At 38.2% G+C, this 22653-nt stretch overlaps 2 protein-coding genes and 1 long non-coding RNA gene across 17 annotated transcripts; all 3 read left to right on the top strand.

Moving 5' to 3' along the window:
• The first annotated feature begins 1192 nt into the window (after positions 1-1192).
• LOC113742230 (uncharacterized) lies at positions 1193-16544 on the top strand. 15 transcript variants are annotated; one of them, XM_072073451.1, is made up of 19 exons: positions 1195-1417; positions 3454-3534; positions 4004-4064; positions 4415-4868; positions 4977-5062; positions 5644-5798; positions 6145-6209; positions 6337-6531; positions 6713-6764; positions 8806-9021; positions 9125-9252; positions 10125-10190; positions 10817-11006; positions 11179-11238; positions 11320-11574; positions 13719-13977; positions 14055-14260; positions 14436-14486; positions 15677-16544. In XM_072073451.1, the coding sequence occupies exons 4-19, from the start codon at positions 4618-4620 to the stop codon at positions 15965-15967; spliced, it is 2526 nt and encodes an 841-aa protein (XP_071929552.1). In that variant the 5' UTR covers positions 1195-1417; positions 3454-3534; positions 4004-4064; positions 4415-4617; the 3' UTR covers positions 15968-16544. The 15 variants fall into 15 exon arrangements, with proteins under 15 accessions (XP_071929555.1, XP_071929552.1, XP_071929547.1 ...); XM_072073446.1 differs by having other exon boundaries at positions 1195-2934; XM_072073447.1 differs by having other exon boundaries at positions 1195-2934; positions 4004-4315.
• Positions 16545-17141: 597 nt separating this feature from the next.
• LOC140032677 (uncharacterized) lies at positions 17142-19051 on the top strand. Its single transcript, XR_011836594.1, has 3 exons — positions 17142-17332; positions 18161-18551; positions 18713-19051. It is a non-coding gene; the product is annotated as an uncharacterized lncRNA (long non-coding RNA).
• An 831-nt stretch (positions 19052-19882) lies between these two features.
• On the top strand, positions 19883-21972 carry LOC140032676 (pentatricopeptide repeat-containing protein At1g74850, chloroplastic-like; the record flags this gene model as incomplete). The annotated part of the gene is given in 1 exon segment (XM_072073444.1): positions 19883-21972. A coding segment is annotated over 1 exon segment (1822 nt), but the record flags the coding sequence as incomplete, so codon positions are not given.
• Between the last annotated feature and the right edge of the window lie 681 nt (positions 21973-22653).

Raw genomic sequence — 22653 nt, 5'->3', positions numbered from 1 at the left:
TTAGGGTTTTTTACTCAGTCTTTTCGAATTTCTTCCTTCTTGATTGTTGTTGGTTATTTGTTTAGAATTTAGTGATTATACCTTTTGAAATTTTTCCTTTTTGATATTGGTATAATTACTCTCAGGAACCAACTTGCAAATAATTTATAATTGCAATCCTTGATTTGTCATTGTGATATTGGTGGATTTTCTTGCTTGTGCTTTACTATACATTTCACATTACCAATAATAATTGTAGCCAAATGTTATTTTTACCAAACATCTTTTGTTTTCATTCAAAATATATTTGGCCATACTTACATAATGCCTGGGATCTAGACAGACAAACAAATACGAAACATGTTACTATTGTAAAGAATAAATATATAAATATATTAAGGTTTGCTAACCGAGCACTGGTTATAATTTTGACAAGATTGAAATTATTAGAAAAATGTCTAAATATAGAGGGTGGATTGTAAATGCGTGCAATGACATGGTAAGTTAGGTATATACGTTTGGCGTCTTAACAAGTGCCCTAAAGTTAGACTTTGAATAAAACCTTGCACGAGTTCGATTCGACAAATAAACTTGTTTAATCTCGTTTACACTTCTAATTACACGTGAATGATTCGAACTAAAGTTGCCAATCCCCAAACTGGGCCCACTTTAAAATCAGGCCCAATCTTTAGATCCAAATTCAATCAAGTCCATTTAACACAAGGCTGAGCTCCAACTTTAGTGGGCCGGATGGGCCATGCTGGGTATGTCCGACAATTTGATTGTCCCCGATCCCCATGGCCGAACAGGTGTCCACGGGCACGTGCTCCCAAGTAGGGATGTACGCGAGCCGAGCTACACGTGCTCCCAAGTAGGGATGTACGCGAGCCGAGCTACTCGTCAACAACTCGACTCGAACTCGGTCAACCCGAGTTCGAGTCGAGTTTCGAGTAGCTCGATTACAAATCGAGTCGAGTTTCGAGTCATGTTTTTCCGGCTTGAGGCTCGTCGAGTAGCTCGACGAGCCGGAGTTATTTAAATAAAAAAATTTATAATTTAAATAATATATATTTATTATAATTATAAAATGACCGTTATGGGTATAAGTTATATGGAATTTACAATATACCCTTCTTTATAATAAAATCCTATAATGGCAAAAAAGTAATTACACACTAAAAAGAAAAAATGTCTAAAAAAAAAGGAAGAAAAGACTTTCTTCCTTCTCTGTTCGACTTTCTTCTCTGCTCGAAGAAAGCCTCGCCAAAAAATTCACTTTACCAGCCGGCAACCACTGACTGTGAGAGTCCATCGCCATCGCCATCGCCATCGCCATCGCCATCGCCGCATCTGTGAGACTCCATCGCCATCGCCATCGCCATCGCCGCATCTGTGAGACTCCATCGCCATCGCCATCGCATCTGGTAACCAGATTCTGGTATGTCTGCCTCTGCTCTAATGTTACTCGCTCTGCTCCTGGTTTGGGTCTGGACCAAAAACAGCTCTGTTGCGTGACGTTTGAGTTTGTCTATAGGATGGATACGTGAATCATCGAATTTTTTATTTTTATTTTTTTCCAGAAGCTGGGGTCCAAAATCATCTGTTTTTTCTTTTTCTCTCAATTAAAATTTAATTAAGCTTGGATGTCACCACATTTTGGAGATAATTGCTTTTGAATCCTTAAATAAACAGCAGCAATTTTTCCCTTTAATACTGAGACAAAAGACATCTGAGGAGGAAGGATTAATGATTAATCAAACTGCGCCATGCAAATTGCACCAGTTCGACCTGTTCCTTGATAATTCTGCAGCATATGTCACCGGCCAAAGATCTCATCTCACTCACTTACCCCTTGAAAAAGTCCAAATATTCCTTGTAAAATTTCTACATTCCACCAACTCCTTTAGCTTTAGGTTTGAGCATCGTTATCATCATGTATTATTAAACACAAGAAAGCATCGCCATTTTAATGGTGGTATTGAGGTCATCTTTGCTGGGTCAGGTTAGTGACAAGAGTTTTCAACTTCATTCTTCTATATCCTGTTCAAACACTTGTAATTCTGCTGGACTATGGTCCATTTCTGAACCAGGAACATATTTTTCTGACATGTTCTTGTTTAAAGCAGCTTTCTTTAGTTAGTAATTAGTGATATTTGTGGGGAAAAGGAATTTCTGGATAGATCTTGGCATTGGTTTCTGAATTGAGCTTGTGGTAGTTGGGATATTGTGGCTGTTTGAGATAATTGTTTGTCTCTCAATTTGGTGGCTCAGCTCATGTTTTGCTGAGTTTTGGAATTTTGTGGGGAATTTTGGTTAGTTTGGGTACTTTTGCAGCACACTTAGGAACTATGATCCGAAGAATTAGAATCATCCATTTTTTGCTGCTCTTGTGGGCACCTACCGTTGGTGGGTAATTGCTGAATTTGAAAGTTCCATGTCAAGCAATCCAGCTTGCCTTTGAATCTTCCCAAAACGCCACCTTTGAACTCATTTTTTGGTCAAATCGAGTCAAAAAGCTTGATAAGACTTGACTCGATAAGGCTTGACTAAATGTCGAGCCTTATCGAGTCGAGTCTCGAGCCTAAAGGAAATTCTTCGAGTCGAGCTTCGAGTATCCATTTTTTAGACTCGATCGAGCTCGAGTCGAGCTCGAGCTTCTGTGTATATGAGTCGAGTCGAGCTCGAGTATGGCGATACTCGAGCTCGACTCGGCTCGATTACATCCCTACTCCCAAGGACGACAAATAGAAAGTCTTCCTGTCTTTTATGTTTATTCCCATTTTTCTTGTCCCCGCCCCCACCCCTCACCCCAACCCGACCCCATACAAATCATAATTCTGCCTCGTCACCGCCGCAAGCCACCGCTAAAACCACCACTTCTGATGACGTTGCCGCCACTGTTGGACTACCATTTCAAGCCCAAGCCCTCTATTTTCTGACACAACACAAGCCTAGGTATTTTCTACTATTCTGCAAATCTCTTCCTGGATCACACTCTGTTTCTGTTTTGCATAAATGAAAAGGATTTATGTATGAGCTTATGCGGGGATTAAGGTTTAGTCAAGCTCTTGGTGCTGTATTCTCTATCTCTGTCTCATAAGTTGCGGGTTCTGCATTTTTTGCTAAAAGCACTTCGTCTCTAATCGCTCTGTGATGATAATGAGCTCCCTATGTTTCTCTTTCTTAATTTCTGTTATCGATTTCTTCTTTGTGGTGGATTTGTATTATTAGTTTTCCCAAATTAAACCTAGAAGAGAAACAGTGAAACTGATGATCTTTTCCAAATTCCATTCATGCAAGAAATTGTCAAATTCTGGAGCTTTTAGTTTCCTGCCTCTTTAAGCAATTACTTTATTTATTTATTTTTTTTTCAAAGGCCTGGTATACTGTATTACCTTCATTTTAGTTTTGTTGGTCTTCTTGTTTGAAATCAGTGCATATTGACTGTGAGAATTTGTTGTGTTGCTTAATCAGGTCTTACCTGTCTTGTTGCTGAGCTTCTTTTGCCCCACACCCTGATTCTCCAATCCCCTTTTTCTGTTCAGAGGTTTTAAGGTATTATGCCTTTTTTATTTTTTTGGGTTAGTCCATTCATTCCCATCTGTGAGTCCGAAATCCAAAGTGAAAGTTTTGATTTGCCTGTTGCTAGTCATCATGGGGAAGAAGGGCAGAAATAAGAACTAGATTTTCCCCTGAGAGCTTGTCCAATACCAGTACCAGAAAGTGATTCCTTCGACCTTCAGACAGTGGGGCAGTCATTACACCCTTTGTGTGTAGATTTTAGGAGTACAGAGTCTGCGGAAACTATGGTGCCCCAAGACCCACCTTTTAGTTGGTAGAGAATGTGTTGAAAAATTGTGATCTAGTGCTTTACTTAGCTTAGTTGGGTCCAATCAGGAGATACCTAGATGAGTAGTGCTATAAAGGCGTGGCTTGGATGTGACAGATATGCGTTTTCTATGTCTTAGGGGTCCCATTTGTTGATAGCATGCAAGTTAAAAAAGACTTTTCATCATTTTCTCAGGTTTTGATATGGAAAGCTTTCCCAGGGAAAGGATGGAATTCGCACGAGCTCCTCTTTCTTAGTAGGCCTTTAAGTCTTTAACTGCATTACGAATGTGCTTCGAGGAACATAATTTTAGTTATGATTTCATGTTCTTGACACTTCTTGGATGAAAAGTAATGTTGTTGATGGTCTAAGATAGGAGGCATATGCTCCAATGGGAGCAGTGATACCATTGCTTCTTTTTTAATTTTTATTTTGACAAAAGAGACAGAGTGGGTGAGAACTTCATTTTCATATGTCCAATTAACAAATAAACTGCAAGTCTATCTGGTAAAGTCAATTAATTCATTTGTATACTCTATACATCTATCCGAGCTTAATTTGTTTGTTTCTACGAAGTGCTTGACCAGTGGACCTTTGGTGATGCAGAGATCTCTTGGTGAAACTCTCTTCCTCTTTGGCTATATCTATTTCATTCAAACCAGAATTTTACAAATCGATCAGATTTACTACAGAATCTGAGGGTGTAATCTCATTTACCCATTACCAGCAGCTAATGATAATACAATCTTGATTGGGGAAAGAGGAGTTGGCGGGATGCTAGTTTCTGGAATTGGAATAAACTATTGTAAATGTCAGCTATATTACGACGTCTCAGATGGGTCATAACTGGTCTGAACAAATCAGCGCCTAAGAAACTACATATTACTGATGTGAGACCCTTGCCTCTGTTAACCCCGTCTCAACAGAAACAGACACAATTGCTTGACCCCAGCTCCCTGGACCCTAAAGCTAAAGAATCTGAACAACCAATGCTGGAGGCTGTCCATGAGATTGCCATTTACATTCACCGGTTTCACAACCTTGATTTATTCCAGCAAGGGTACTATAATATCTTGACTGGAGCTTCTTTCCTGTGATGTATGAACCAAATTTTATAATTCGATTTTAAACTTTTAACTCATTCATCTTTTTCTGGCACTATACATAGGTGGTATCAGATCAAAATAACAATGAGGTGGGAGGATGATGAGTACAGCTCATTGGGAACTCCATCAAGAGTTGTTCAATATGAAGGTTTTTTTTTTTCCCAATGAGCAGATTTATTGACTAAAGCTGATTCATTTTTGTGTTTAGGTCAATGATGAGGATTTTCTAAATCGCTACTTGTGGTATTGCATGATCAGTGTATCTAGCTTGTTGAGTCTGCTAATTTAATAAGATTTGCTAAATTGCTAATTTGGTTGAAGGCCGGTGTAGAATTTGTCTTCACAGCGATATTTTGGTTAGTAATGTGGAATTCCACGAAAGATGTTATCTAAAATTTCTTTCATTATGTTTAGAAATTTTATGAAACTCATTTGCGTTCACTTTTGTTCCATTGAAAGCTCAAATTATCCTTTCGCAAATTTTATCCTCGTATATTATAAGAGGGTAGAGTCTTGAGCTATAGTTTTTGTCCTTCTCTCTCTATACTCCAACACACTATTCAATGCATGACCAGTTACCCTTGAAATTGTCCAATTATGTACTTGAAAGATCCCTAGCTATGTGCAAATGGAGAAGTTGATATTGGCCTTCTTGTTCTGTACACATGACTTTGGTTTAACATATGTCAACAAAGGAGTATTAGTAGTTTGTATCTTTGTTGAATGCAGCTCCTGATATGGGTTGTGATGACATATGTGGAATATGGAGAATCAATGACACAGACCATAGCTTTTCAACTCAGCCTTTTCGAATTAGATATGCCAGGCAGGATGTTTTTTTGTCAATGATGGTTGCTTTCACGTTACCTCTCAGTAAACATGAGGTAGAAGTCTCTCTGTCCGCTGCCGTCTTGTCTGTTATGTCTATTTCTAGTAGCTGTACAAAAGCTTATAAATTTTGGAAAGAAGTGATCACTACTTTCAATGTAAATGAATGAGCAATGAGGTGTTGCCTTGACTCACGGCAAACATAATCAATTATGTATGGCTGGGTCATATCAGACCAAGGAGGCAACTTTTAGAATTTTTGAAGAGAGATGAACTCCCACCTGGTTAGGAAGATAAGTCTTAGCACATTCTGATTCGAAGTAGTACCTGCAGAGAATTTGAGTGTCCTATTTTTATCTGTTCTCAAACATTCGCAACTTACTGTTACTTTGCCATTACTAGGGTGTATCCACATCAGCTGTTTTATTGAAGTTTGAGCTCATGTATGCTCCAGTGTTGGAGGGCAGGTTAGTTAAAAGATATGTTCTTTGAGTTATGTATTGCATAAGGACAGTTGTAATTATACTTTGCATTCTTCTGTGAGTAAAAACTAGACATCTCTTTAAGCCACTGATGCTTAGGTACTATTTGCAGCTCTAATTTGCTAGCTTCATTGGATGCATGCCCTGCTGCTGTTCATGAATTTCGTCTTCCTCCCAAATCTCTTCTGGGGCTACACACATATTGCCCTGTTCACTTTGATGCCTTTCATTCAGTTCTAGTTGATATCACCGTACACATCAGCCTTCTAAAAGGTGGCCTTTTGCCCTCCTCACTGCAGGTACCCAGGTTTGTTGCTTATTCCTTTTTCTTGAACCTGATAAGTAGTGACAACCTACAATTTTGACAATCTAGCCAAAACTTAACTTTTTTTTAGAGGTACTTCGGTGCATTTGGCTTTGTATTCCCACAAATTGCTATATGTTAGAGATTAATTTAGATAAGTAAACATGATTGTTTCCTTTTTCAGTGGTTCTCTAGGTCGTGAAGTTGCTGGCGAAAAGAATGATACCTCAAAGCAAGTATGTGTTGTTCCTGGAACTTCAGATTTCATTTGATTTTTATTCTCGTCTGTCTTTTGGCTTCAATTGTTCTTGGCTACTGCTTAGACTCATATATTTGTATCTGGTCTTAATCCTATCAACCAGCTCTGTCTTTTGCATTCAAGACATAGATTTAAGAGGACTACCTGGCATACCTTGAAAGTTTCCTTTTAAAACTTATGGTTCAGCTTTTTCTGCATGGATACTTGAGTTAGATCACTGAGGCAAGGGAGTTATGCATGTTTCTGTACCTGGTTTCTATAGCTACTTAACAAGCCTATTGCGCTAGTATTAGGCCTCTAATAAGTAACATCTGAGTTGTGCCTATAGTGAGAATCGTACCTATTACAGTTGTCAATATCGGGAAAAATTGCCCCTCCAACCCAGTAAGGCAAATTTCATGATACATGCAACAGAAGATTGGTAGACAGAGTGTTATGTTGCATATCCAATGGGCGACATGTGTTTAATGGGCTTAAAAATCTAGGTTTCTCTGCTAGCTGCTAGGTCTAAGGTTTTAAGTTACCAATGGCACACTGTGATACTATGGTTGCTTAAGTATCATCTTTATGGGGGGTTTGCATTGAAACTACAACCTAGGTGTATGCAACTAGTGGAATAAGTACAGGTTCTCATTTATCTGGAAATGTTTGTTTAACGACGAAGTGTATTCGGGATTGAAGAATTCAGTAATTGGTGTAGCACCCTCAAGGTTTGAGCACTTGTTATATCAAGGTGCTAGTTATTAACTCTGATTTGGTATGAAAACAGATTTCTGAAGCATGGAGACTAAACCTGTTTGGATCAAGAATTCGCGTGAGTTTGCTGCACGTGGCAAAATAATACTTTGAGTCACTAGTATATCTGTAAAGGAAACTAGAAATGGGATATTATAACTTAGAAAGTACTTTTAAAACATGATTAATGATGCATGCTGGTGTGGAATGATAAATTAAAGCTTTGGTCGATGGCCACAGAATAGTTTTTAGGAAAAACTGTGAAAAACCTTGAATAAAGGCTGTTTACACAGAAAGAACTCAGAAAAAGGAAAATTTGGCGATATGTGGAGAACTGAATTAAAGATGACCTCATAAAAAGGAAAATTCATTGATATGAAAACTGAACTGAAGATATTTGAACTCAATATAGAAGACGATGACCTCATAAAAAGGAAAATTCATTGATATGAAAACTGAACTGAAGATATTTGAACTCAATATAGAAGACTCATTGGAAATTTTAAATCGAATAAAATAAAAAAAATTGGATTTGACTGTTAATTTGCTTAGAAAACTTGCTAAAAACATCTGTCAGGGTCAAGTGGATATCTACTTTTTGAGGGTAAACTGCAACTAAGGTGATAGTTCAGAAGGCTTTGTGAATGTAACTTAGTATGTGAAAAAATTGTGGGAGGCAAATAGAAAGGAAACTTATTGTTGGCATTGTTCATAGTGGTAAATAGCTATAATAAGCCAGTTGAGGGGGTATTGTTCAGTTTTTTATTTATCTTGAAAAGTATTTCTAGTAAATAAGTTGAATAAGATCGATATTAAGAACCTACCAACCTCATGCCATATTTTGATTCTAAGGAGTTCCTTTGCTTCGTGGAATAAGCTGGCTTCAAAAAGGTATCCCAACCTAAATAAATTACCACCTGAAAAGCATTGAAATACTCAATGCTGTTTTGGTTGTTTGGAAAAGCAAGTCAAAATGCTTCTGCATCATCAGTATTAGTACCACCATATTGAGATGTCAAAGCTAATAATTCCCATTCTACAAGCTCTGCATATATAGGCGGATAAGAAATATCCTAGTGATAATTTCTGAGAGTTTCAAATTCCTGTAACACACGTTTCTTTAATTGTGCTTTGAAATAGATTGTTTCTCCTTGGATGTGTAGTTAATAGAAAAAATCTTTTGGTCAAGTGGTTTTCCTAATTGAAGTTTACTTGAAATTGCCTTCAGCTTGTACTGGTTCTGACCTAGAATCTTTCTATTGCTGTCCATGTTCTTGAAACAGGTATTGCTTATTAAGGCATTTGTAACTGCTCGTGATCTGCTCATTGAAGAATTACAAAATCTCAGCAAGGCTATTAATCAAACAGTTGATATTCCTGATTTTACTTCTAAGCTTGATGATAATGAGTTTTTGGGATGCTTTGCAAGCAGGGATGAGGAAAATACTGATCTTGTTGTTTCAGGAAAAGAGTCGAGCGAATACAATAATGGCTTTCAGGTCCATTCTCAATTTGTTCCTTTGAAGTACTCGTCGATTTGTTGTTCACTTTGATAGTTTAATTTGATGATTCAATGCTTTTTTTTTTTCTTGTGTCTTTCAGAAAGGAAACATTGACACTCAAAGTTTTAGAACTCTGGATTCGTTATCTAATGATGAATTACTCTGCTCATTTCACTTACTTGGGAATCAAACATTTCACTTGTGGAGTACGTTTTCGAAGTTTCACAGGTTTGTCATTTGTGTTATATTCTTAAATCAATCACATGTTTCTGCAATTCTCTAGGCTGTAAAGATAAAGCTTCTTTTCTACAACTATGTAAGGTTCATTTTACTGAAACTTTGGGAAAGACAATCTTATAGACTATCTACCTGTTTGGTAATGATATTTTCAGCGCAAGTAAGAGCAGAGACATGTTTATTATGCATTTTTTGGAAAAAAAGGAAAGTGGATAATGCATTGGGATGTTGATGCAGGATCTTTAAGTTTGAGCCCAGAAATAGGCTGTGGCACAAAGTTGCAAGGCTGAAAAGTTTATGGAATTTCAAGGGGCTGAAGCTGTTGAGCTTGGTTCAGTTAACTTGTTTTTAAGTTTGGCTAATTGGGGAACTTTAAGTACTGCAGTCAAAACTACATGTTACTATGTCCAAGTCTTTTTGATGGCCATGCTTTTTATCCTCAGCTTCCGTGGTTTTTAAAAACTCAAAATTTTGTCTGTGTATCAACTCAAGCTCACCAACATAAGCTGCTTCCTAGGCAACTATATTACTGGTTGTCTGTGGCATAACAATTGATGCAAGCCGAAGGGTGGATCTAGCACATATTGAGGGGTCTTTGCTAAGTTAATAGTCAAATAAAAACACTAAACAAGTAGAACAGCCATACTTATAAATGCCTAATATTGTTTTCTACAATTACTAGGATTCTTGTGCTCCCAGGTAATTAAAATAAAATATAAGTAAGAAATCTTAACCAAGTGAAAATAGAGGTATCAACAAAGTTCTGTAGACTGAAGTATTATACTGCTTCATTTACCAGAAAATTATGCTTGTTTCTAAAGAGAGGAATGTTTATGCTTGATATTGTGCATCCTATTGTACAGGAAGGCACAGACATGGTTAATTCATGGGGAGGAGTTCAACGGAATAGAACCAATTGGGAACTTCTGGTAGAGTGGGGTTTTAGTCAGTGTCTTTGAGTTGATTTACTGATGCTTTTAAATGCTGGTTAATGGATAAGAATTCTTATATTACTGGGTTAATCCTCAAGAATCTGGCCAAAATTCTGCTTATATTAATAAAATTTGATTATACGCCTCCAAAAAAAAAAAGAAGAAAGAACGTCAGGTTTTTTAGTCCCTTTCCCTTCAGCCATCTTAGTGTGATCTTTGTTAGACCACTTTCTGTATGCGGCCATTTTGAAGTTTGTGTTCTGAGACTCAGGGATATATTTTTATCTCTGATGATGTATCAGAAGTTAAACCATCATCCTATCAGACAAGTATGCTATACAAGTCCTATTAGAATATACAGAATCAAGACCTAAAAACAGAAAAAGGGATCCCTAACTCAACACAAAGCTGAGTATTCTGTTGATTTCTGCATTTATTGGTGGAATGACGTTAACTGGATGAAAAATGAACGACAAACCATTTGTACTAGAGAGTTTATGTGTCTTTTGCTTTTTCATTGTGAGTAGCTTTTTGTGTTTTACATTTATGAAATGCACTGACTATTTTTCTGTGCTTGCTGCTGCATACATTAACTTCTAAGACTTTCTTTTGCTTCTGACCAGGGCTAACAAAATAAAGATTCTTGAACATTTACAAGATCAATGGGCTATTGATCGGAGAGCGGAATGGTCAATATGGATGGTTCACTCTAAGGTTGAGATGCCTCATCAATATATAAGTAGTGCTGTTGATGACTCGTCCTACCATGGTTTTCATGGGAGAGCACCTGTTTTGCGGAAAATTTCTGAGGATGTAATTTTCTCAACACTTGTGTCTTCTACTGTTTTATTCTAGTACTTGTATAGTTCTCCTTAACTGGGGACTGCAGTTAGTGTTCTACATAATATTGTTGTGTTTTTTTCTTCGTTTATTGTGACAAAGCATTGGCAGGGTCCAGTGAAAATTTTCATTGTGCTTTCTGCAGCCAGCCCAAACTGCAGCTATGCGAGCTGAGCTTCATAGACGAAGTATTGCCCAAATGAGAGTGGGTCACTCTATAATATTTCTGGTTTGCTGGTCTATGTTCATTTGCATGGACATCTGAACTTGCATTGCTTCTTTGTAGATCAATAGTAGATCCATTCAAGACCTGCATATATTTGGAGATCCATCACGGATTCCAATCATGCTTGTAGAGCGCACTGTAAATGCACCATTACGTTCAACCAGTGGAAATTCATACTTCAGCCGTGCGGATCAGAAGAACAAAGTTAGCCCACTTTCAGAAGTTGGATCCAAAGCGATGGACAAATTATCTGGTGTGAGCTCCCGGCAAAGTGGTCGTGTTTTGAAAATAGTTGTCTTTGTCCATGGGTTTCAGGTATTATCCTTCTCTTTGAGCTGTAGACCTTCAAAAGTTTCAGCAGACATTTTTAATATTTTCTTCCTACATGACAATGCTACTGTAGCTACTTGAGCTCTCTTGCTTTGCTACTATTTCTTAATTGAGAATAATTTTAGTTTTATTGTGCTTTTACCTCATTTCCATGTGATGCACAGCTGTTGCATCCATGGTCTTACATATATGTGTAACTACATTGTATTAAGACAAAACTGAGAACCTGTGTGCTTTATATGGTTGCACGATTTAAGAAAAAGAGAGACTAAAATCAACATACCTTGAATAAGATTGCCTTAATATTGGGGAGATTGATGATGGATGAGAACAGATCTGCCTGCAGTGTTATTTCAAATCTTTTATTGACTTCTGTGGTTGCTCTGATCTAAAGTGGTTCGGACACGGAAGAAATAGTTTGAGAAAGATTTTAAGCACATATTTTGTAAAGGGTTAATTTTTGCTACACCTTCATTTTAAAATTTCTTCGCACTGGCAGTCTGGGTACATGACAGATAACCTCCATTCAAACTTTAAATTCTCTTTTAGCACATTTGGCATGCATCCAAGCCACATTTAAAACCAACTGTGTAGGACATGTTAATCCATATTTACAACGTTTACCCTGATTAATAAAAGGGATAATTTCAGAAACCTCCCTTGAGGTTTCTGACAATTTTGCCTAGTACCCTTGAGGTTTTCAATATTACACTTACCTCCCTTGGCCCTATAAAATGACCATAATAACCTTAATATATTAATATTTTCATGCAATTAAACAACTCCTAAGCTTGTGCATAGGAATGCACCACACAATTAAACATTTAATGGAAAAAAAGATTCACTCATGGAATAACTAATTATGTCCTAAACACAACTCTAACATATTACAAATTAATTTTAACTTTGCTTGGAGGATATGAAGATGAATAGAAGATGTAAGCTGGAGGTTTAAAAAGGACAGAACATGTGTTGGTACTCCAACGTTTGAGGGATAGGATGTTATATTAATACAGTTGGCGAAATTTTTTGAGTTTAACAGTGCTGATTTTTTTTTTTTTTTTTTCAATTTGTAACTTAGATTGAGGTTTTAGAATTTAGGGGCTGATGGCGGTGGTGGTCATGCTGATAATGGTACGAATTTGAAATGTATGAATAAGAAAGGTTTAAAATTGTATAGATGAGCATTGAAAGTGGGTTTGAGATTTTGTGCATATTCCATAATTTTTTAAAGAATTTTATAAGAAGGTAAAATGAATTTGACAATTTCATGAGGGCGTTTTGGGTTATTCATCAAAATTTTGACCATTGACTAGTTTTTGTTACCAAAATGGTAAACTCAAGCGAGTTATGTCTAAGTTTTAAAATCTCAAGGGAACTAGGTGAAATTGTCAAAAACTTCAAGGGAGGTTTCTGAAATTATCCCTTAATAAAATCATCTTCTTCAAATAATGCCCAACCCCAAATGTTCTTATACAACAATATTCATCACGTTTTTGTTCTAAAAGTTAAAAGGTTTCCATGTGCTTTTCTGGGTATCTTAATGAGATTTTAACAAACCCCTAATATTGGTTTACTGAATATACGCCATTTTCTTTTCTCCTTTTGTGCATATTCCAGTACATTAGATTAGGGAGAACAATTGTTTGTCTGATTTTTATTTTTTGGCTAAAATAACAGAATATGATCTTTTATTCTTGTTACCTGCAATTAGTCTGCTTTTGAATCCTTTCTCATTTTAACTTAAGTGAAAGTTGTAGCCAGAAAGATCCAATTTGGTGACTTTCATCATATCAACTTGTGAAGCCTTTGATAACCTTTCGCCAAAGTTCTTGAGCATTATTTCTGTGCATTGCGCTCGCAAACGTGTGTCTTGGCTGGTGTGCTCACTGAAAATTTTATAAATCGCAAATACGAAATAGTGGTCTATTAGCTTCCTGAATAAATTCCTTTTCTGTTGGATTATGAGTATGATATCCATATTATTTTGTACAGCTAAATCAACTACCAAATTGTGTAACAAAATATGCCGGGAAGAAAGGAATGGGACTGTCTTATAAATGTTATCTATTAGGTTTTCTTCCAAATTTAGAGCTGACCTTTTAGCATGTGGGCTAAAAAATGTGCAGGGGCATCACCTGGACTTGCGACTAGTTCGTAATCAATGGCTTTTGATTGATCCTAAGGTAGAATTTTTAATGTCAGAGGTTAATGAAGAGAAAACATCTGGAGATTTTAGAGAAATGGGACAGAGACTAGCTCAAGAAGTAGTCTCTTTCATAAAGAAGAAGATGGATAAGGTCTCTAGATCTGGAGGCTTACGAAGTATAAAGCTAAGCTTCGTTGGACATTCAATTGGGAACATCATTTTGAGAACTGCATTAACAGGTTCGAATGCTGTGGCAAAAAATGCAATTCTAAGATCAACTTGGAAGGATGCTGATTTTGTGCTTTACTTTTTGCAGAGAGTGTTATGGAACCATACCTCAGATTCCTTTATACCTATGTATCTGTTTCTGGTCCACATCTAGGATATTTGTACAGCTCAAATTCTTTATTCAATTCTGGATTGTGGCTCTTGAAGAAGCTCAAGGGCACACAATGCATTCATCAGCTTACTTTCACGGATGATCCAGATCTCCAAAATACTTTTCTGTACGGACTTTGTAAGGTAATGATTTTGATTGACAGCATGCTCTGAAGTTTTCTTTGCCTCTGGACTCTTTTTTCCTTTAGCCTTTTCCAGTGAAAATTTTCTTCATATTTTCCTTTTCTGATGGGTTGGAAAAAACCTTTGTTTGTTGTCACTGAATATATATCTTCTATGTTTATTTCTCTTCTCTCAGCAAAAGACCTTGGAGAACTTCAGGAACATTATTCTCTTATCTTCACCGCAGGTATTATTTAATCCTCAAACATTTATCACGTGTAGCGAGTTCTGGTTTTCTTCTGCTAGTTGTTTATAACAACTTCATCTTCTTTATTTTCTATAACCTTATAGACATAACACTGCAAAACACTGACAGATCTGCAAAACTTCCATATGATTTTAATTATTGAGTTTGACACCGTGTATCAGACGTGTAGAAAGTTAAATCTCTGGTGATATGATGTTCTTCCACCACTTGTGGGAACAATGACTGTTGTGATGGAAAGGTTTTTTGTTTACTGAGATGGTGAAGAATATTTGGATGCCTTTTGTTAGCCTTCTCAGGTGCTGTACGGTTGCATTGTAGGTTATCGTTAAACATCTATTTTTGTTGGTTAGTTCCAACTTATAGAATACCATAATATGTTAGGATGAAACTTCTTATGGATTCTTTAGAGAATATGCCAACACGCATCTTTTTTTGAGTTGCTCCTCTTGTAAGCCGCTGACTTGTGCCATAGTTAATAGTATTGAGTACCAAGCAAATGTAAATATCCCTTACTCTTTGAATGGCACTGAATGTGTTAGAACCAATAAATGATAGCTGCACGTGTGTTCATAGGTGCAGATGTTAAACTCTTGTATTTCGCCAACTTTATGGCTGCAATCGCCTCCATCAACCTCTCCATCTCTTTCCTCCATCTCATGAGTTTTTTTTTATATATATTTTTTATTTTTTGTACTTTTCAGAACTAACATGTTGCCGCTAGCTTTTCAGGTTTACATGTTATGCTTATCTGCATTACAGTTAACCCTCATATCCACAACTTTTGCCTTTGCCATGTGTCATATTCATCCATCATACCAAACTAGTTTACACCATATCCAATTTTAGATACTATTGGAGTAAAAATTATATATTATTTTAACTCGTATTTATCAAAAAACAAGTTTTAGTTCTGAAGTCGAATTCTTTAACTGTAGCACCGCATGATAAGGGATAGCTGGGGTTGAGGTTAATTTACTCTGCGGAGAACTGTTTGTCGTGGATGAATTTTTTGATGCATTAGATGGTTTTTGAGCTCCAGTTTTGTGTATGATCCCCTTAATAGACCCAATAAGGAAAGTGAGAAACAGTTTGCTAGATGCTCGTCTATCCAATTTTGTGATCGGTTATGTAAACTACTGATGGCAGTGGCGAATTGCTTCTTGTCTCAGGATGGTTACGTGCCATATCATTCTGCAAGAATTGAAATGTGTCAAGCATCTTCAGGGGACAACTCGAAGAAGGGTAAAGTTTTTCTGGAGATGCTTAATGATTGCTTGGACCAGATACGTGCGCCCTTGTCTGAACCCAGAGTATTCATGCGGTGCGATGTTAATTTTGATATCTCCTTGCATGGGAGGAGCTTGAATACTATCATTGGACGAGCAGCTCATATAGAATTCTTGGAGTCAGACATATTTGCCAGATTCCTTATGTGGTCATTCCCAGAACTCTTCCGGTGATTCAAGGAATTTTTTTTTCTCCCATTTTTGTGGTATAGGTGATTTTAACCAAAGACAAAGAACCAGAGCTTTTGATGGCTGTGTGACCTCCAATTTTTGAAGTGAGGAGGGAGGCCAGCCAACTTATGGTTTCTGGATTTGGCATTGCCCCTGGGAGTGGAGCTTAAATCTGAATGTTAAAGGATGCAGCTGAGTGAAGGTGTGTGGATGGATGATGTTTTGCTGTAACAAATGGGCAGTTCACTGAGAAAGCAATTCCGCTTTTGGCTGAAAGCCCTTTTTTTTTTTTTTGCATTTTTTCCCACCCCCACCCCTTTAAGGTGTACCTATGTATTTAGAGTAGTATTTAGTTAGGTAGATTGTGTACTTTTTTAGTTAATTATTACTGTATACATGTTTTATAATAGCAGATTTAGGTGATAAATTTCATAGGGGTGTGTTTGTACATTGGTTGAGGAAGTTTATGGGGTGTCGGGGAAGTTGATGATGAGGATATTGTTGTATCTTTTGTGCAGCGAGAGAAATCATGCACATGTGTAATGAATCCTCAAAAAAGAAGAAGGTTTCTTAATGCTAATATGATGGTTTAGTAGGTAAGTTCCTCAAACAATGAAAAGCTGTTTGATATATCCGCAACAATCAAGAAGCTCCTGGTGTATCCTACTCATTCTTCTTCTCCTCTCAGTTCCAAGTTCTAAGCTCCAAGTTCGGGCTCGAGTTTGATGTTAACAGAGCTTGAGTCGAGTTCGGATTCGAACTGCTCAAGAGTGGCTCGATTCATTTGTAACTCTAATCAAGTTTGAGTTCAATTAAAACTCGTGTTCGAACTCGTATTGACTGAGTTCGAGTTTGAACAATAAAAATTTGAATTCGAACTTGTGTTGATTGAGTTCAAATTTGAATAAATTAAAGGGATAATTTCAGAAACCTCAGGGGAGGTTTCTGACAGTTTCACTCCCCTCCCCTGTGGTTTCTGAAATTCCATAAACCTCCTTTGTCAGATGGTGAGGTCCCATTTCTTACATCATTGGTGCCAAAAAGACTTAAAGACCCTTACAATTTTGCTAATATTTCGTGATTATCTGAAAGCTATTAGTTAAGTTAGTTATAAACACAATTAATGTAATTAACCATAAATTAGAGTCCTAACAACCAAAATAGAAAAGGGAGTGTAGTGAAATGGAGCCAAACTTAGGCGCCATGATCTTGATCTGATTGACATAACAGCTTGAAAAAAATCTGTGCATATAGAAGCAAGAAACTTACTGGACTCCCGCCATTGTTGAGATAGAGCAACTGAGCTTAATGGTTGGCAAACAAACTTGTTGATTCTAAGCTTTGCTGAAGAGTCTCTTAGCTCGACCAGTAAGTGTTTAAGATTTCGGAGACTGTTTCAACATTCCTTGGCAGCTTATGATGATTTGTGCGTTGTTTGTATAAGCTTGATATATGTTTGCTTATGATTTTCTGGTTTGTCATGTGACTTGGTTTGCTAAGCCTCTACCAGATTATGCTTGCTTGATTCTATATTTCTCGTCGTACTTGGGTTGTTTGATATAGTTAGATGCCAAACCTCAGTACTTTGAGAGCTCATTCTTTCTCTGTGTAACTTCAGCAACCAATGTTGCAAGATGGTTAATATTGTAACTAATATTTTCTGTAACTTCAATAACTAATTTGTAACTTCAGTAGGCTATGATTGTCTATTGTAGGATGGTTAACACTGATGTTCATGATATTGTGCTCCATTTTATGGGAAGAAAAGTAAGAGTGGCTAAGGTAGATCCCTAAAATACATTAGACATCCTTTATTAGAGAATGCAGCAGCAAGTTTGCTTATTGCAGAAGATGGGCTATAAATCAAATACAAACGATGAAAATAGGTCATAGCATCATAATGTATCATCCTGCCTGAAATCTGACACTTTTACCATTGAGTTATGCTTTAGTTGAAAGTAAAGAATATACAGAGGAGCCTGCAACAAAAGTAAAGTTCCGAACGTCATTAATCATTCTAGGCTGCTCCACCTCAATGTCATTAACTGGAACTGGTCAGTTTCTCAAACATCCTTTTAGTGCAAATTAAGGAGCTTGCTGCTTGAACTTTGAAATGATTCCATTCAATTTGGGATTGTAGCTGCTGATTGAAAAAATTATCTTCTGCAAATATTAAATTTATTGCAATAATGTCAGGATACAGGGAGAGAGTTTTTGCAATCATTGGTGTCAAGGTGTATGCTGCTGGGCTATATGTGAATCAGTCAATTTCACTAGGATAAAACTGTTTGCATTTATCAAATCTGATTGAACAAGGAAAGAGAGGAGAGGGAAAAGTAAATTAAGAAGCTAATATTGATTGGAAACTGCAGCTCCTTTGGAAAAATCTCTGCAAATTGTTCTGGTGAGAGATGTGGATGGTAAAACGTTTTGGGATGCCTTAGATGAAGCCATCTCTCCAAGAATTAAATCGCCTGCTCCAGTTGATACCGCTGCTCTTTCTACATTTAGTACTCTGTTTCAAGGAAGGCCTCTTAATAAGGGTACCATTATCTTCTTGACTTGGCCGGACTCTACCAAAATGCTTGTAAGTTGCATGTAGTAAAATTCAATTTTCCTGCATTTCTTTATATGCTGATGGCTTTTTGCTAAAGATGTGTTTCCTCTTTTCTTCTTAGTCTTGAGCTTCTACTGTGCTATTTTCTTTCTTGTAAACATATCAGCTTGACTCTCTTAAAAAATCTGTAGGTTTCTGTATCGAGTGATGGGTTGCCTTCTGGTGTTGATGCAACTACTGAGTCAACAAATGTGATATTAGCTCTTTTTGATGTATTTCTGGGAAGTGATTCAGTTTCTCCTACTCTTAAGGCTTCAGTGACCAGTGGATTGACAGCATTGCTGAATGGCTGAAGTAAAGAAAACAAGAGAGATTTTCTGCTCAGTTGTTTTAATTCCTGACACTCAATGTTCATCATAGCTTTCTACATGAATGAAATGCTCTAAATCTTGTTTTGTACACTATGAACACTTTGGAAAGAGCATTGCTCCACTAATCTAATAACCAGAAGTAAGAACCCTCCACTAAAACCTCCCCTGACGTTGTGTGCTTGTCTGTTGATTGGTCTCACTTACACCCCCCAAGTTTCATTCTTCTTAAATTCCCTCCCAATTCTTCACATCAGATTAGCTCTCTAACCCAAGATAATGAGGGCATTTGTGGTATACACTTGTTTCTCTCTCCAGATACTAATTTTTTATTGTTTGTATTTTTAAATTGGGTCTATTTTGGCATTGCCTATCAAGTTTTAGAGGAGGTTTGTGGAATTTCAGAAACCACAGGGGAGGGGAGTGAAACTGTCAGAAACCTCAGGGGAGGTTTCTGAAATTATCCCTAAATTAAATTACTTGATAAGTCGAGATCAGGTTTGATATATGAAACTCTGAATTGAAAACCTGTCAACTCTGACTTAAACTCTGACTTGAGAAAGAAGAAGGTTTCTCCCTGTGGGGTTAAGTTCCCACATCGCTTGGGGGGGTTTGGGGGGTTTAGTAGTTAAGTGCTGCGGAGCACTTCAAAAGTTACCGGCTTTTGAAGTGTCTTCGCAGAGTCCATTTATCGAAACACTCATACAAAAAACTGTGAGTTATGAAAGGGAAAAACCTGTCTCGGGGAGTCTGGGGGGTCTTTACTTCTTAGCAGCAGGGCACCCTGTGGGGTTAAGTTCCCACATCGCTTGGGGGGGTTTGGGGGGTTTAGTAGTTAAGTGCTGCGGAGCACTTCAAAAGTTACCGGCTTTTGAAGTGTCTTCGCAGAGTCCATTTATCGAAACACTCATACAAAAAACTGTGAGTTATGAAAGGGAGAAAGAAGAAGGTTTCTTAATGATAATATGATGGTTTAGTAGATAAGTGGGAGAAAGAAGAAGGTTTCTTAATGATAATATGATGGTTTAGTAGATAAGTTCCTCAAACACAATGAAGCTCTAAGTGTATCTTATACTAAATATTCTTCTTCTCCTCTCAAGAAGAACGGAAGGCTCAATTCCACTGCAAAGCTAAGCCTTTTTTGAGGGCAAGACAAAAAACGAAAGGAGCAGTCAACATCTTCATTCTGTGTCATCTTCTTCTTGGAGATGAGAGCTGAGAGCCCCCCATACACCGATGTCACAGTGAGCGAGTGACGAAAATGTCCCTCGCCTTGTACCCCCGCTTCCACAGCCCTTCCCCTTGTACGCATTCTTCCTCCTACTCCTTCCCCTCTTCCCCCAAACTCCATTTCCTCACCACCTTCCCGCGACCTTCCACCACCGCCGTCTCCGTCCGCGCCAAGCCCAAAGAACTCATCCTCGGCAACCCTTCTGTTCTCGTCGAAAAGGGCAAGTACAGCTACGACGTCGAGACCCTCATCAACAAGCTCTCCAGTCTTCCTCCCCGCGGCAGCATCGCCCGATGCCTCGACGCTTTCAAGAACAAGCTCTCCCTCTCCGACTTCTCCCTCGTCTTCAAGGAGTTCGCCTCCCGCGCCGACTGGCAGCGCTCCCTCCGCCTCTTCAAGTACATGCAGCGCCAGCTCTGGTGCAAGCCCAACGAGCACATTTACGCTCTCCTCATCGGCATTCTCGGCCGCGAAGGCCTTCTCGAGAAAGCCTCTGAGGTATTCGACGAAATGCCCCAGCACAACGTCGTCAGGACCGTTCTCTCCTACACCGCCATCATTAATGCCTATGGCCGAAACGGTCAGTACCAAACCTCTTTAAGTCTGCTGGACCAGATGAAAAAGAGAGACCGAATTCTTCCTAGCATCCTCACTTACAATACCGTTATCAATGCCTGCGCTCGCGGCGGCTACGAGTGGGAGGGGCTTCTGGGCTTGTTCGCCGAAATGCGGCACGAAGGGATTCAGCCGGATTTAGTCACTTACAATACTCTCCTGAGCGCCTGCGCCAGTAGGAAGCTGGGGGACGAGGCGGAGATGGTGTTTAAGACCATGAACGAAGGTGGGGTTTTACCCGATATAAATACCTATAGGTATCTGGTCGAGACGTTTGGGAAGTTGGGGAGGCTAGACAAGGTTGGGGTGTTGTTGAGGGAAATGGAGGAAGAGGGGAATTTACCCGAGGTTACGAGTTATAACGTGCTGTTGGAGGCTTATGCGGATTCAGGGTCCATCAAAGAGGCCGTTGGGGTGTTTAGGCAAATGCAGGCTGCAGGGTGCGTGCCCAATGCCTCCACCTACAGCATCTTGCTCAACTTGTACGGGGGTCAAGGGAGATACGATGAGGTTAGAGACCTATTTCTTGAGATGAAGGTGAGTAACATACATCCCGATGCGGCCACATATAACATACTTATACAGGTTTTCGGGGAAGGAGGGTATTTCAAGGAGGTTGTGACGTTGTTTCATGATATGGCTGAGGAAAATGTGGAGCCGAATATGGAGACCTGCGAGGGCTTGATGTATGCATGTGGAAAGGGTGGGCTGCACGAGGATGCAAAGAGAATTCTTCTTCACATGAAAGAGAAGGGGATTGTGCCGAGTTCTAAGGCATACACTGCAGTAATTGAAGCTTATGGTCAGGCTGCGTTGTATGAGGAGGCTCTCGTTGCGTTCAACACGATGAATGAGGTGGGAAGCAAGCCAATTGTTGAGACGTATAATTCATTGATTCATGCATTTGCTAAAGGAGGGCTGTACAAGGAGTTTGAAGCGATTATTATGAGAATGGGTGAGCTGGGTGTTCCGAGGAACAGGGATTCGTTTAATGGTGTTATTGAAGGATACAGGCAGGGAGGGCAGTTTGAAGATGCTATGAAGGCTTATGTGGAAATGGAAAAGGCAAGATGTGATCCTGATGAGTGTACTCTTGAGGCAATTTTGAGTGTTTACTGCTTTGCTGGTCTTGCAGACGAGAGTGAGCAGCAGTTTGAAGAAATTAAGGAGTTGGGCATACTGCCTAGTGTCATGTGCTACTGTATGATGTTGGCAGTTCATGGAAAAAATGACAGGTCAGATTTCTATTGCCTATGAAGTAAATTTAAAAAAAAAAAAAATTTTTTTTGGGGGCCCTCTGTGCAGTTGTATTATGACTGGCATTGCTGCATTAATGGGCGGCCAAGGTTTCGAGTCATACATTGCTACAATGCCATAATCTACAGTTGAATTTCACATTTTTTCTTGTGCCTGCTCGAGTTAACACATTTATATTATGTGTAGATGTATTTTACCTAATACAAAATGATGTTTTGCGTATCACAATCTAATCGAGTTGTTGAACGATAATGTAAAGAAAGATACACACACACACACATATATATATATATTGACCATAGGTATGATTTTGGCTTTAGCAGTTAGCTAACTATAAAATTCTAAGATGCGCTGACTTTTTCTTCATCCTTATTGACGAGTTACTGAATTTTCATGTTACTTTTTATTTATTTAATGTGCTATTTTTTTTTCAGTCTATTGGAATTTGTAGTTGTGATTTGATTCTCTCTCTTTCCCGTAATTGAAGTACATGTAGCTTGGACTGTGTGATATTACTGCAAAGAATGTATAGTTGCGTTTTATATGTAATCCTGTGATTTCTTTTGTGCTTTGTTGGCTATTGCAGAAGACTTGAAGTTTTATATTACATGAGGTAGTAGTATGCATAGGGAATTTCTGACTTTCTCCAAACCTGTAGTGG

Source organism: Coffea arabica, unplaced genomic scaffold, assembly GCF_036785885.1.
Source record: "Coffea arabica cultivar ET-39 unplaced genomic scaffold, Coffea Arabica ET-39 HiFi ptg000002l, whole genome shotgun sequence".
Taxonomy (NCBI): domain Eukaryota; kingdom Viridiplantae; phylum Streptophyta; class Magnoliopsida; order Gentianales; family Rubiaceae; genus Coffea; species Coffea arabica.
Note: the sequence above shows the minus strand (reverse complement) of the source record. Positions and strands in the feature narration are given on the sequence as shown.

Excerpts from the sequence above, each read along its gene's own strand:
- LOC113742230 (XM_072073448.1), top strand. The coding sequence starts at position 4,618 with ATGTCAGCTATATTACGACGTCTCAGATGGGTCATAACTGGTCTGAAC. Across the intron at positions 6,532-6,712 it reads TCCTCACTGCAGGTACCCAG|TGGTTCTCTAGGTCGTGAAG; the intron begins GTTTGTTGCTTA and ends TTCCTTTTTCAG. Across the intron at positions 11,239-11,319 it reads GAAGTATTGCCCAAATGAGA|ATCAATAGTAGATCCATTCA; the intron begins GTGGGTCACTCT and ends GCTTCTTTGTAG.